This window comes from Phytophthora parasitica (assembly GCF_000247585.1).
Source record: "Phytophthora parasitica INRA-310 unplaced genomic scaffold supercont2.96, whole genome shotgun sequence".
In the NCBI taxonomy this organism is placed as follows: Eukaryota; Oomycota; class Peronosporomycetes; order Peronosporales; family Peronosporaceae; genus Phytophthora; species Phytophthora nicotianae.
The window spans coordinates 121,604-135,471 of record NW_008649082.1 but is presented as its reverse complement, the minus strand read 5'-3'; the positions used below and the strand labels follow the sequence as shown (position 1 = coordinate 135,471).

The following is a 13,868-nucleotide window of genomic DNA, read 5'->3' as shown; positions in this document are numbered from 1 at the left end:
GCAACAGGAGAGAGTTAAGTTACTTACTTCTTGCTCATTCAGCAGTTCCACATAAGTGTAGATACAAAGTGTCTATTAGTTTCCCAGCGTCTATCTGCAGTCTAATTTGTAAGGAACTCGATGCCCTTCTCAAACACAACAGCCATGACAGCAAAGCCCGCAGCACCCTTGGCAGTGTTTTGCACCAGCACTAATTGCCACAACACAACCACCACACGTTAGTTATCGACTCAAACCAGAACAATTCGAAGCTTACCGCGCATGAACTTACTTTTAGGACCCGAACTCCGCGCTGCCCACGCACCCAGTGCTCCTCCCGACACTCCGCCAGCCAAGATGGGGTTCAAGATGTCGTGCGCCGCACGTTCGCGCTCAATCACGCACTCAACGCCAGCGAAGATACTGCCAACTAATGCAAACTCCTGCTCACCGCAACAGCACATAGCAAATAACCAATGCGCTAAATTTTCAATCTCCATTGCCCCCACATACCTTGGAAAAGTAGACGCTGCGTACGTAGCCAGCCTTAATGGACTTGCTGAAACCGTTGTAGAGCTGTAAAACAGCATAGCAGTGAATCGTCAGTTTACTTCCTTATTACTAACAATTCGCAGTGAATTGTCGATACCTGTTCGCGCATATTGCGACCAACCAGCTCTCCGTGAGCACCCTCAAACGTGCCAAGGAACGTGCCAAGACCGACACCCATGGCTGCACCAGCAACGCACGCCACCACACTGCGCTTCCAGCAGCTCTCGCGAGACTCCTCCGCGAACTTCATGGCGCGGTAGGCCACGATTTGTCCCATACTCGGTCCGCTCGAGTCGTCCATGATCCTCTTATCCACAAAATCTCGGTCACTTGCTATCAAATGTTTGATAATAACAGACTAAATTATGAAATCCTATTTACTTTATGCATATATTGAAAGACAACTGATAATATGATATTTTAGAGTATATTCATTATAGCAATACCACTGGGGTCAAATAATAAAAACAGTCTTCAGCCCAAAAACGATCAAGACCAAGTGAAGGTAAGGCGATGCGCATGCGGCTACGGGCGCCGGACGAGCCCGAGGCCGAGAGCAGTTACGACCTCGACGGCGACAACGACAGCGCGCCCTCTACGCCGGAGCGTAGCCACCAACTGCAGCCGTTGGATGTGGGCTCGCCTGAATACATCGAGGAACGTTTAGAAAACCTCAAGCGCCGCCCCAAATGGGTAGACTTCCTGGATCAGTACGTGCAGGATCATCCGGACAGCGATAGTGAAAATGGAGACTTTGAAGATGTGGTGATGGTTGACACGCCTGGATTCATCCGGTCAACGCTATGGTCGCTACTGGTCGTGGCCTTGGCGCCACTACTAATCCTCTGTGCCCCGTGCTTGAGGCACAAGAGCTACGGGTGAGAATACTTTTTACAGTATTTAATATGGTGGTGCTTGCGTAATTTTGGGGCTAAAAGCTGATTTTGGTGCAATTCCATTGTCATGGATAGGTTCTGGCCGTTGGAATGTCGCTCCATGAAGGAACTCTTCGGCTGTGCACTCACTAATGTGATCTTTATAATATTTGGGCTCGTGCTGCTGTACTGGACGATCTGCCGAGATCTGCCTGACGTTTTCAATGTGAGCAATACGCTAGTAAAACTAAATGTCCAGATTGACGAGATGCAGCGCGCGGCGGAGACGTGTCATGCGGCGCTACTTCAGTGGGAAAGGACGGTGGCACAGGAGTTGTGCATGCCTGTGGGTATTGATGCGGCGCTGTTGTTGCTGAATACGTGGCTGTTGCTGCATTATCATCGTCGATGGGCGAAATACTTGATGGTGTTGATGGCGGTGATGTTTGTGGTGGATGTGCCTACTCAACTGTACGACGCAACTTTTCCTGCGCCAGAGATACACAAGGTCGACCCGACATTCGCCATGGTGGATGAAGAACTGCTAGTTGCGTTAGATGGGAAGAATCTGAAACCAGGAGGAAGCGTTACTTGGGTAGCGTACTGGGGGTGTGCTACTACATCAAACGTTGATGCTTGTGATAAGCAGTTTGTTTCCACGTTCGAAGCAGGTAACGTGGCCGTGACTTTCAAGTCGCTGGATCATTTCATTCCGTGCTATCGTGACCCTCCAAACCCACTCAAGGCTCAGGATTATCTGTGCTTTGAAGATGTTCGCATTCGTGTGAAGGATAAGCAGAGCATTCCTGGATGGTCTCGATCAACGCCACAGACTTCTGCTTCTCAAGCCGGAAAAGATGAGTCATCACTGAGCGATAAATGGCAGGCCAAACTGGAAGCTTCTCCTTTTAAGTCGGGAAAGCGAATGGATCGCGATGCTATCCAGCCGATGCACAGAATGATAGACTCGGCTGAGCCAATAGAAGTGGACGAACTTGACGCTTCTGCGACGATGGGGTCGTTTTCCGAATCTTCCTCGACAGCACACGGTGGAGAAGTTAGGCTAAAGGAAGTGGACGAAGGTGAATCGAAAACTACTACTAAGGTTGATGTCGGCAATGAGAAAGTGGAAGAGGTTGAAGTGACATCTGATGCGGAAGTAAAGAAACTTCACATTGACATCAAGCTGGAAATTGCTCCACAAAGCGAAGTTGCTATGTCACTGGCGGAGAGTTCAGAAGAGCCCGAAGCAGTAACTGATTTACAGCAAGTTTCAAGTGAAACCCAAGTGGAAGTCGAGGTGGTAAAACCCAAGAATCAAGTGGCATCGGCCCCAGCAGGCAAAGTCGAAGGACCAGGATTCACTGATGATTCGATCGATGTCGAATCTGATGCCCTTCTGAACGACGAAATCACAATGGTCGAGGATGAAATCGAACTGAGCACAATGACGGTGGTTCAAGGGAAAGAACCAATGCAGGTGGTCCGTAGCAACCAAGATGGACGGGCAATTGAGGCAGAACTGAAGAGCGAGACGGAAAGGAGCACTTATGAGACTCAGTCAGGTAAAATGAGCACGTCTGGAACTATCGGACAGGACGACGAGCTGGACGTTTCTGCTTCCAAGCAAGAAATTAGCACTCCAGTCCAGGATATTCAATTGGGTCCACGTGATACCACAATTGATGATACCCACTCTAAGAAGAGGAAGAACGTGAACCGGAAATCAAGCCGTCAGCCCAAGAAAGCTGCACAGCCAGGTATCCACCACTGAAGACTGTAGTCGAACCTTTTTAGTTTCCAAGAAGTAGTATTTTCTATTTGCTCGAATGGTTGTTGCTGTGTGCATGAACCCGTTCTCCGCAATACCATAAGACAGAGACGCTAGGCCAGCAAGCTGGTTCGGCTGGAAACTGCACATGCTTGATATTACCCTCAACAAAAAACCTGCGGACAAATTATACCTGTATAGAGCTTCTGGAACAACACGTTTACCGACAGTACTGTAATTACACGACAGAAGCCGCTTCCGATGAGTTTTGGGCTCCTGTGATCGCATCTCGCAAAACTTCGGCTAAGCGATAGAACTTGGCGCCCTCAATCTGTGCGTTCTCGCGGCTTGCCTCACACAATTTTTCTTGCAAAGCAATCTGCTGTTCCATGTGCTTCTCTCGAAGCGCCAGCTCACGCTCGCGTAGCTCGACCTCCTTTTTAAAGCGCATTTTCTCAAATTCCAGTCGTTCACGGTCCAACGCGATCTGCTCCGTCAAGTGTTTTTCATAGTCGAAGTGCGCATTACGAGTGCTGGCTGATCCTGACGCCGAGCTCGAAGCAACACCTGAAGCTGCAAACACCGACAAATTAGTTTTGACGAGACTGTTGAAGTTTGCAGTATCCATGTTGTAAAATGGCTTACCATTGTAAGTCTGAAGCATGACAGCACCAACGAAACCAACCAATCGCACCAACCACAGCACAGTTAGACCAGCGATCAAACCAGAATACACTCAACAAACGCACCAAGGACGCCGTCATCTGCGTGCTGTTTTGACTACCTCCACTGAATCCAGTCGAGGTGTGTCCATTATGTACCGCCTGTGCTGCCACATGTTGTGCTTCACTAATCGCCGAAGCTTGGGCGAGCGCATGTGCATGAGCATAGGTCATGTCCGATTCTGCATTGAGCGCTGGGCCCCCGAGCACCACGTCGTCGACCATGGGGAGATGGTCGTACGTCTGCAGATCGCTCTGCAACTGCAAATAGCGAGTTCTCGCATTCTCCTGCTTGGGCAGTGCCTCATATTCCGCCCACCGCCGTGGGTGAGCGCCCTGCAAGTGGCTTCGGATGTTGTCGACTCGGAATGCACGAAAGAACTTGGTGGTGGTTAGCGAACGTCTGCGCCGCTTCTTGGTATCGTTTCCAGACTCCTGATCCTGCTGCACCAGCTGGTCGTATTTGCCCTCCCGCCCGAAGGCCTTGCAGAAGCCGCACATAGCCAACAGCACGTCGTTCGAGACCGGATCTCGCTCGATGGCCAGGAGCCCGAATTCCATCTCGTACTTGGGCTGCCAGTTGTGGCGCCGCGACTGCCTGCTCACGGTACGTCGCTTCTGTGCATCCTTGTCTTCGTCGTCCACGTTGTGCTCGCGCTTGCGTTGCGTTCCGGCGAGCTGGTCATTAGCCTCAAACTTCTCGAGCGGCACCAAGAGCTGGTCACTTGTGACTCGAGTCTCCATTGACTTGGTTTTTGTAAGCAAGCTTTCCTCCCTTTCAATCAGAAGTAGTGTGGTACACAAAAAAAACTTGAGGAAATGGCTGCATATTATATCGACAAATGATTGGGTGAGGAAGTTGAAGTTCTTTTGAAGCGCTATCATTAGAGACCTCAGAGTTCGATACCTTCAGACACCTCGTAGCGATGGCGGACGCAAAAAGCGCATCAACATCGCCTCATAGTGACAACGGCAGTCGACGCGGATCCAGCAACAGTTTGACGAAGAGCAAGAGCTCGAGTGAGGTGAAAGAGCTAAGCAAGCAGAAGTATGACTCACCGTTTGACGCGAGTCTCGTTATGGCTCGGAAACGCTCGCAGCAGGAGAGACTGTGGGAGATTTTCACGGCGTATGCGCTGCAGATCTCGAGCGAAGATCCCACACGCATCCGCGTCGTAAACGTCGTGAAGCTGCTGCAGGACTGTGGAATTATCGACGGGAGCAACACAGAAGAGGCCAAGATGATTGAAAAAGAAGTTGCCATCGTGTGCGAGGCCTTTCTCAAAACCCACCCCACCGACCGTGACAGCACTAAGAAGCTCGACTTTACCGCGTTTTCAGCGTTGCTTTTGCACTTCGCGAAAATGGTGCGAAACTTTGGCGCATCCGTTTGAATAGTGAGTCATAACTCCCTGGTGATACTTTTTTTAGTCAGGAGATAAGGATCCGAGCCGAGCATATGACTCCCTCGTCCGCACGTGTCTGGAAAAACAACAGAAGTCGAGGTACGCTCGATAAACTTGTAAGTTGAAAATGCGAACTGACACATCATGGCTTTAGAAACCGTGTGGTGGTCGCTCAAGAGCTACAGGAGTGCAAGAAGGTGCTCGCAGCTTTTGAAGACCCCCTCACCAAGGTTAGTTTTGCTCTTGTCTTAAACAGCACTGTGACTAACTGCTGTTGCTGCGTCAGATCTTCATGTTTTACGCCGCTCAAAGCCATAGCAAGCTTGAAATAATCGACCCGAAAATGGCTCAATATTGCCCACCCCATCTGAGCTACGCCGAAGCTGTCGCTTTTGGCCGCAAGTATGGCATCATTTCTCACGGGGTCCTAACAACAACCGAGTTCGCCACTATGTATATTGATAGTCTCCCAAAAGCCCCGGCCACAGAGTACGACCGGGTTCTGACGTATGCTGGGTTCTGCGAGATGCTCATACGGTTGTCGAAGAGAATTTGCGTTGACAATACTGTCCCTGCAGACAGAAGTCTGAAGTACGATTGCACAATTCAGTTGGATTCTTTTCCTTCACAAAGCTCACACTGCCTGTCACTTGAATACACTAATGCAGAGGTTTACTCCAGCTCATGTGGCTTCCACTTCGCCTCGCGCTCTCAAAATCACAGACGTCCTCAAGTCGGATCGACTTGATGTGCGAACCATGAGTCTTTGAGAATGATCGCCAACTAACGTACCTCACGTAGGTGACCAAGTATTTCCTCAACCACTTCGAGAAGTACTGGAAAAAGGAGCGATACGAGTACGTAGTTGGTTCTTTCAGTCTTGCTCTTTATCGAGTTCTTGGTGCACTAATCACTTTGAGTGATAGCAATTATTTTGGAGACCAACCAATTCGCGTTGAGTCCGTCGATAACCCGCCATCCCCGTCAAAGCCTCCAATGCCTCGCCGTTTGAGCTTTAATCTTCCCCCAGAATCTGAAACGAAAACGCTCCAGCGCAGAGCAAGTGTTCAAACTTCACCTACTTCCAGGACGACGTGAAGAATAACGGAGGATTTTTTTCTCTTTACGAACGTGTATATTGTAGGTTGCAGTCATGAAAATATGAACATGGCTCGTGTTGTACCTGCTGCACTTCTATTTGCTATGTGTAGTGGGTGACTTCTGCTTATAATGCAATCGGCTGCAAAAGCGAGAAGGTGCCCGTGCCCACACGCGGCGGCTGGCCAAGCACAATACGAGCTGATGGACTCTCTAGCTTGTCCACGAGACCACCCAACGCAGCCTGGGACAGGAACTTCATGGACGTCTCGAACGTAATCTGCTGCAGAGATGAGCCCTTGTTGTTCATACCCATACGGTTGAGTGGCATGTATCCGCCTTGTGCGGTCATGTAGTCGGCAAGCAAGCTTAGGTGACGCGGGTCAACGCTGATACCATACACGCCGAACACGTCCATAATTTGCTTGGAAATACTTGCGCGCGCAGCCTCAACACCATACGTCTGCAGCACCTGGTAGATGTCGTTGGTAGCGAGGTTGTTGACATCCAGGATGTCGTCAAAGCCCCAGATCTCCTGGAAATTGAGACCTTCCGTCTGTACACACGGTTTCTCCTCCTGCGACTCGCCGATGCGCTGGTTGATCAGGTAGCATCGCGAAATGCCTGGGCAGTACTGCACCAGCACCTGCTTGGCAACTCTTTCTACAAGCGGCACCATCAACAGCGTCTTGGAGTGCGTGGGGAAACGCAGGTGCAGCTCCACGTAGTTCTCCTTGTCGTTGCGTCCGCAGAACACAAAGTACGGGTTCTTGCGCACGCTGTTCGGGACCTCGAGGGATTCCATACCATCAGCGGTAAAAGTCTTCCTCTGCTGCTTCTTGGACTTCTTTGCGGAGCCGTTCTCCATTGGCTCGTCATCGGAAGACTCCGCGTCGTTGCTCTTCTTAATGCCCGAAGTCTCATCATCGGAATCGATGTCCGAGTCATCGGCCATCTGAGCCTTGCGAATCTTCTCGTCCTCCTCGTCCATCTCACCATAGCCCTGGACTTCACCACGGCTGCCAAAGCGAAGCGTACCTTGCTCATCGTCATCATCTTCGTCGTCATCGTTTGTCTTCTTCCGGTCAGCGCCCGAAGGAGCCTTGAAGTTGTTCTTCTCCGCCACAGCTGAAACAGTCACTCCGCTCTTCTTCATCTCCCGGGAGATTAGCGTAAGCAGCTTGCCGACGAAGCCCCGTCCGACAGAGTTGAACACCTGGTTGGCACTCAATCCGAACACTCTCTTGATCTCCTTAAGCTTGAAAAAAGTGAGACGGATCTGGTAATCGCGCACCCACAAGATACCATTCTCGCTACTGTGGAACTGGTCCTTCACACGAACACCGTTGGTATTGTTGATAAGCTCCGAAAGCGCGACCTGGTTCAGACGCTGCTCCACTTCCTGTGCCCGGGACGACTCCACATCGTCACGGAGAGGGATGGTCATCATAGGAGTAGACATCTTCTGACTGGCTGTCATGATAATTTCACGCAAACGCGGAATTCCCAGCGTCACGTTAGCAGCACCGTGACCAGCAAGATGGAATGTGTTGAGCGTCATCTGGGTAGACGGTTCACCAATACCCTGGGCAGCCAGGATACCGACGTTCTCACCAGGAGCACACATACTGCGTAGATAATTCACCCACACAAGAAGCTGGAAAGCGTCAGGGCTCACGACGTGCTTTGACTGCATGACCTCTCGATCAACTTCGCCTTCTGCAGCACGCTTGCTCTTCTTCGACTTCTTGCTCTTCTTCTTTTTCATCAACTCAAGGCACCTAGACGGGTTACGCGTGTTGTAGTTGCGCAGTTTGTCCTGAATACGCTCCGAAATCAAACCAACATGTTTGCTTAGTGGCAGGCTCTGCATAACCGGATCCTCTAGCGACACCTTAATGATGTCTACCCGACCAGACATGGCACGAGTTGCGTTCGTCGGTTTGGTCGCCTTGAATTTGGCAGTGCGAGGAACACCAAACGACTTCAGGCCAGTGTCCAAATACTTAATGTCGTACTTGCACTCACGGCCATCCTCGTTCTCCTCTGCCAAAGCCACAATCTCAGCAGCATGGAAGCCCAACTCGATGTTGCCGCGTTTCCACTTGGTCTCACCCTGCTTCAAACGGCGGGCCATAACCTTAACACCAGCCCTCAGCAGCGACGACGTGTTAACGTAGTTATTCTCCTTCGCCTCGCGAACTTCTTGGTGTAGCTTCAACGGCTTCATGATGTCCAGCTTGGTGTTCTCGAAGAACTTCGCATTGATACCATACTTGTGCGAGATACTGCGGTGGTTCATCGCCTGGAAGTCGAATTGGGCATCCTTGCCAGACAACATGGCACTTTGCACGGGGTCAATACCATCCTCACCGTACAGGAACTGGATCACGCTACCATCGCTGTTGCGAACAGTGTGGTCGTAGCCGACGTTCAGGTCTTCAAGATGCTTGATCAGACAACGCTGCAGGTAACCACTACGACTGGTCTTCACAGCCGTATCAACCAGACCTTCACGGCCAGCCATACAATGGTGATAGTACTCCTGAGGGCGCAGACCAGTAAGGAAGCGATCCGTAACGTAACCACCAGCGCGCGGGGCAGGGTCGAATGGCTCGAATGACGGCAGTGAACGACCACTGCAAAGGATAGGCACACGTCGGCCTTCAAGAGCCTGTTGACCAAGACCACACGAAATCTGCGAGTGGTTGACCATGGAGCCCTTGGCTCCAGTCAGCACCATCAATGAGAAATTGTTCTTCGGAAACGCCTTCGACTGGCCGGACGGCAGACACGTCTTGATAATGTCACTATTGGATCCGTGCACGCAGCCCATCATGTGAGCATCGAGAGCCTTTGCGTTGTAGTCAGCGTCAGGTCCAGACAACAGCGTGCGCATACGGTCGCGGATCTGCGCGCGTTCCTCCTCGTTCATGCGGCGCTTCTTTCCATTCTTCTCCTCTGCTCGCTTCTTTTCGAGAAGTTCCGTAAGACCAGCAAACTCAGCGTAAGCCTCCTCGCCCATGACTTCCGAATCCTTGACGAGCTTGTGGCGGCGCTTCTCGGCAGATGTGTTAAGCGTCAGATCCTCCATAGCACAAGTGTGTCCAGCGAACTGCAGGTAGCACGTGAACAGACGACCAAGCGCAGACAGGAAATCAGCGGCGATACGGGCGCCGTACACTTCGTAGCATGCGTGCACCATACCGTACATGCTCGCACCAAACTGACTCTTGTCAAGCACACCCTGAAGCAGCTCGCCATCGCGGAAAATCACGATGTGCTCGTTGTTCGCTGAGCCGTACAGGTCGCCCTTAATCTTAGCCTTGCTGTCCAAGTTCAGAGGCGGTAGGCCCTTCGTCAGGAGCTTGAGTACCGAGGTGATAACCTGCTTACCCGTCCAGAGCGGCTCCGGCTTGAGAATAGCAGGCGGCACAGTCTCAATGTGTGCCTTTTCCACTCCAGCATCCTCCATACTAGCCCAGGCGTTGTACAGTAGCTGCATGTACATATCCTTGTTGAGGAACGTGTCACGCTGAGTCAGCTTCACACCGGAGTCGACGTGATCCTGAATCAGACCACGCAGCGGCGAACCATCCGTCGGCACAATATACTGGTTGTCATTGGACGCAATGTTGTAAGCCTCCGCACGAGCCAACTCGTTCTGCGGGAAGTGCATGTTCATCTCATCACCATCGAAATCGGCGTTGAACGTGTTACAGTTGGCGTAGTGCATACGAATAGTCTGCATCTTCGGGTTGGTAAGAACACGAGTGGTGTGGGCCATAATACTGGGTTTGTGCAGTGTCGGCTGTCGGTTCATCAGCACCACATCACCAGTTTTCAGGTGGCGCCAAACGCGCTTCACTCGGTTCTTGCTGGTGCCCTGGGCGCTTGCAGAGCGCGTAAGCAGTGTCTTACTGATAGCCTCACGCTGGTGCGGTGTACGCTTGCTCAAGTCAATCAAACGTCCATTCTCGCTCTCCACAAAGTTAGCGCCAGGGTGGACGTCCGGTCCGTTGGTAACAAGTTGACGCATCTCCTCCACATTCCACGGCGTCACAGGCTGTGGGTACGTAAGAGTCTTAGCGAAACGTAGCGGCACACCAATCTGGCTGGTACTAATGTACGGATCAGGAGAGATAACCGAACGAGCGGCGTAGTTGACACGCTTACCCATCATGTGCTTGCGGAAAAGACCCTCCTTTTTTTCGATAACCTGCTTGATACCCTGCGCAACGTCGGTACCCGGTTTGGCCTTGCTGCTATCCACCAGCAGATTGACAGCGTTCTGCAGCTCCGTCCACAGAGCGAGTTTACGTGAGAGATTCACCTGCTCCTCCTTCTCGGCGTCATCCTCGTCAGACGTCGTAGTGGCCTGGCGCTTGTAGTAGTCACTCTGAACAATGCTTTCGCTAAGCGTCATAATCTTCGACAGATGAGAGTTCTGAGCGTGCTCGAACTGCTTGTCGCCCATGAACACGGGCGGACGAAAACGTGAAGGCGCAACAGGAATCACGTTAAGGAAGAACTTGCGCCATCCGTCGGGCTTACGACCAGAGACACGGCCGCTAGCAATGTTGCGGTCACCGTAAAGCAGTTCCATGAGACCATCCTCGTTCTGCCACATCAACTGCAGCTGAGACTGCACCTCAAGAGGAGGCAGGAACTTGCTACGTGACGACGAGTCCTCCGTGGCTGGGTACGTATCTTCATCGTCCTCCATTTCCGACTCGGAGTCATCTCCGTTCATATTCTCGTCCTCTTTGTCCGACACATTGCCTCGGATAGTGTCTAGAGCAGACGTCACCGTCAGGTTCTTGGACCGGTTGACCTTGCGAGAGCGTGCGCTAAGTCCCTTGAGGAAGATTTTGGCGTTGGCATCCTGTCTGATAGCGGGTGAGATGGATCCACAGTTCTCGCACTTGTTCTTCATGCTCTTGAGAAACTCAATCGCGAGCTTTTCGCGAGTCACCTCAGCCACGCGAGGCAGTGGACGCAGCAGCTGCGTCTTGCCGTTGCTGCTGCTGCTGCTCTTGGATAGCGCGAGGCGCTCATACTCATCCAGAATGGCCTGTTGGCGCTGAAACGTTCGCTGCGGGGGTTCGTCCTCGACGCCGTTGCGCTGCTCGAGCAGTTCGCCTAGCTGGGCTGCTTCGTTGTCGAAGCCGTTGTCCAGCAAAAGGATCTTAACACGCACAACGCGCGAGCGAGCGCTGGCCACACGGAACTTATGGCAAGTGAAGCATTTGCGCTTGAGCAGGTTAAGCATTTGGCCAAAGAGCACGGGGTTGTACACGGGCACAGGCAGCTCAATGTGACCGAGATGACCAGGACACTCCTTTTGCGTCTGGTGGCATGTAGGACAGATCATGTTGAAGTCCACGGGACCCAATGCGGGGTCGTACAGGCCGCCCACCACAGGGTTGTTAAGCGAGTCGAAGCTCAAGCGGCTGGTAAGCTGCTTGACACTAAGGTCGCGGATCTCGACATCGCTGTAGAAGCCGAAGGCCACCTCCGCCACCTCATGACGGAGGATGGTCTGATCTGTAGCCGCGTCCATGGCGGCGGGTCTAACTGCAGAAGAGAGAGCCTACGTCCGCCTGCGCGTGATGCCTTGGAATGCGCACTGCTGCGGTTGGCTAGGAATGAGCCAAAGCGACGTCGAGCCGCCAGTCAACTGACCCCAATGTTTTTCGACCAATGAGAGCACAGTTGTAGTTTTTCGGAAATAAATGGGACTAAAATGGCTACATTCACTGAGGATATCTTGAACAAGTGAATGCTGCGCCTTCCTACTCTTTATGCCTCGTACATGCCGCAGTCAGCGATGATGACGGGCTGCGTGGGCTTGTCGCCCTTGTCCGTCTCAAGGCCCTCGACGCGCTTGACCACATCGAAGCCCTCCACCACCTTACCGAACACCACGTGCTTGCCGTCCAGGTGCGGCGTGGGCACAGTCGTAATGAAGAACTGCGACCCGTTCGTGCCCGGACCGGCGTTGGCCATGGACAGCAGACCAGCCTCCGTGTGCTTGAGTCGGAAATTCTCGTCCGGGAATTTCTCACCGTAGATGCTCTCACCGCCCGTACCGTCACCACGAGTGAAGTCGCCACCCTGAATCATGAAGCTCTTGATCACGCGGTGGAACGAGCTGCCCTTGTAGTGCAGGGGCTGCCCCGTCGAGCAGTTACCCTTCTCGCCTGTGCACAGCGCACGGAAGTTCTCAGCTGTCTTCGGGCAAATGTCCTTGTACAGCTGCATCACAACCTTGCCGGCGTCCTCCTCACCGATCCTGATGTCGAAGAAAACCTTCGGGTTGTTGGGGTCCAGTACCGGCTCAACCTCCACAGCAGACTTGTCGTCGTACATGGATACCTTGCCGAATAATCCGCCGAACACAGACTTCTCCTTCTCACGCGCCTCTTTCATCTTCTTCTTCAACACTTCAAACTCGCGGCGCACTTCACGGTTGGCCGGATCCAGCTTGCCAGCAGCCAGGAGGTCCTCCTTCGCACGCTCCAGGTCGTTCATGTGCATGCGACCCACACCACGACGGTATAGTGCCTTGACGTTGGAAGGATCGTTGTTCAAAGCCTTGGTGGCGACGGACACAGCTTCCGAGTAGTTGTCGACCTTGAGGTACGCCATCGCGGCGTTCAAGAAGCAAGTGGTCTGCAGCTGCTTCATCGTCTTCTTGTCCTCGTCAGCAACATCATACATGTCCTCCATGTACGAGGCAGCCTGGGTGTACGTAGCAGCTGCAGTGTCGAACTGCTTGGCCTTGAACTGCTCTGTTCCCTTAGCCTTGAGCTTGGTCGCCTCGGCGATCTTCTCCTCGGCGTCCATCTCCCACATCTCTTTGGCTTTGGGACTAAAACCCAGGAGCTCCACATCGAACTTAAGCGTCGCGTTGGCAGGGATCTTAGGCGGGCTGCCGCTCGCGCCATAAGCATATTCGGGTTTGCAGGTCAGAATAGCTTTCTGCAGTCACAGATAATTACCCAATCAGTCCATTGATCCCGGCTACAATGTTCAATGCATCATCGTACCTCGCCGACTTTCATCGAGGCGAAGGCCAGGTCCCACGCCTTAATCACGTTGCCTTTGCCCAGTACGAACTTAAACTCCGAGTTGCGGTCGCGTGAGCTGTCGAACTTCGTGCCGTCCAGCAGCGTACCGGTGTAGTGAGCTGGAAGACAGAATCACACATAGATTAAGGTTAAGATCCATTGCTGCGAGTGTATCTGTCGATTCATGGGCTACATACCGCGAATCTCGTCGCCAGCGGGCGGGAACTCTCCAGAGCCCTCGACGTACGTCTCCTTGAGCACGCCTCCGTCTCCTGACAAATCCACAGGCTCCTTCTTCGTAGCCTCGGCCATCTTGTGATCTCTACCCTAAATAAAAGAAGAATGAGTGGAAAATATCTCGTCTTCGTGCCGCTGTTGCTCACCTTACTTCT

At 52.4% G+C, this 13,868-nt stretch overlaps 6 protein-coding genes across 7 annotated transcripts; 2 read left to right on the top strand and 4 right to left on the bottom strand.

Annotated features, from left to right (window-relative positions):
* Window positions 1-19: 19 nt before the first annotated feature.
* Window positions 20-884, bottom strand: PPTG_18972 (hypothetical protein). Its single transcript, XM_008917218.1, has 4 exons — window positions 629-884; window positions 493-555; window positions 272-422; window positions 20-190 (listed from the first exon to the last, which is right to left on the bottom strand). Exons 1-4 carry the CDS (start codon window positions 830-832, stop codon window positions 102-104), a joined length of 507 nt encoding a protein of 168 aa, XP_008915466.1. The 5' UTR covers window positions 833-884; the 3' UTR covers window positions 20-101.
* A 102-nt stretch (window positions 885-986) lies between these two features.
* PPTG_18971 (hypothetical protein) lies at window positions 987-3,758 on the top strand. Its single transcript, XM_008917217.1, has 2 exons — window positions 987-1,409; window positions 1,503-3,758. Exons 1-2 carry the CDS (start codon window positions 1,045-1,047, stop codon window positions 3,178-3,180), a joined length of 2,043 nt encoding a protein of 680 aa, XP_008915465.1. The 5' UTR covers window positions 987-1,044; the 3' UTR covers window positions 3,181-3,758.
* Window positions 3,203-4,669, bottom strand: PPTG_18970. 2 transcript variants are annotated; one of them, XM_008917215.1, is made up of 3 exons: window positions 3,927-4,669; window positions 3,823-3,832; window positions 3,203-3,750 (listed from the first exon to the last, which is right to left on the bottom strand). In XM_008917215.1, exons 1-3 carry the CDS (start codon window positions 4,641-4,643, stop codon window positions 3,416-3,418), a joined length of 1,062 nt encoding a protein of 353 aa, XP_008915463.1. In that variant the 5' UTR covers window positions 4,644-4,669; the 3' UTR covers window positions 3,203-3,415. The 2 variants fall into 2 exon arrangements, with proteins under 2 accessions (XP_008915463.1, XP_008915464.1); XM_008917216.1 differs by having other exon boundaries at window positions 3,823-4,669.
* Window positions 4,670-4,825: 156 nt separating this feature from the next.
* Window positions 4,826-5,959, top strand: PPTG_18969 (hypothetical protein; the record flags this gene model as incomplete). Its single annotated transcript, XM_008917214.1, has 5 exons — window positions 4,826-5,266; window positions 5,331-5,404; window positions 5,460-5,535; window positions 5,592-5,812; window positions 5,884-5,959. The coding sequence occupies 5 exons, from the start codon at window positions 4,826-4,828 to the stop codon at window positions 5,957-5,959; spliced, it is 888 nt and encodes a 295-aa protein (XP_008915462.1).
* Window positions 5,960-6,530: 571 nt separating this feature from the next.
* PPTG_18968 (hypothetical protein) lies at window positions 6,531-11,966 on the bottom strand (the record flags this gene model as incomplete). Its single annotated transcript, XM_008917213.1, has 1 exon — window positions 6,531-11,966. One exon carries the CDS (start codon window positions 11,964-11,966, stop codon window positions 6,531-6,533), a length of 5,436 nt encoding a protein of 1,811 aa, XP_008915461.1.
* Window positions 11,967-12,205: 239 nt separating this feature from the next.
* PPTG_18967 (peptidyl-prolyl cis-trans isomerase) lies at window positions 12,206-13,788 on the bottom strand (the record flags this gene model as incomplete). Its single annotated transcript, XM_008917212.1, has 3 exons — window positions 12,206-13,387; window positions 13,456-13,595; window positions 13,674-13,788. The coding sequence occupies 3 exons, from the start codon at window positions 13,786-13,788 to the stop codon at window positions 12,206-12,208; spliced, it is 1,437 nt and encodes a 478-aa protein (XP_008915460.1).
* Between the last annotated feature and the right edge of the window lie 80 nt (window positions 13,789-13,868).

What these genes read in the sequence shown, in the direction of transcription:
- PPTG_18972 (XM_008917218.1), bottom strand. Translation starts at nt 832, where the DNA reads ATGGACGACTCGAGCGGACCGAGTATGGGACAAATCGTGGCCTACCGC. An exon ending in GTCGCAATATGCGCGAACAG is followed by an intron (nt 556 to 628) that starts GTATCGACAATT and finishes GCTGTTTTACAG; the next exon opens with CTCTACAACGGTTTCAGCAA. An exon ending in GCGGAGTTCGGGTCCTAAAA is followed by an intron (nt 191 to 271) that starts GTAAGTTCATGC and finishes TGTGGCAATTAG; the next exon opens with TGCTGGTGCAAAACACTGCC.
- PPTG_18971 (XM_008917217.1), top strand. Translation starts at nt 1,045, where the DNA reads ATGCGCATGCGGCTACGGGCGCCGGACGAGCCCGAGGCCGAGAGCAGT. An exon ending in TTGAGGCACAAGAGCTACGG is followed by an intron (nt 1,410 to 1,502) that starts GTGAGAATACTT and finishes TGTCATGGATAG; the next exon opens with GTTCTGGCCGTTGGAATGTC.
- PPTG_18970 (XM_008917215.1), bottom strand. Translation starts at nt 4,643, where the DNA reads ATGGAGACTCGAGTCACAAGTGACCAGCTCTTGGTGCCGCTCGAGAAG.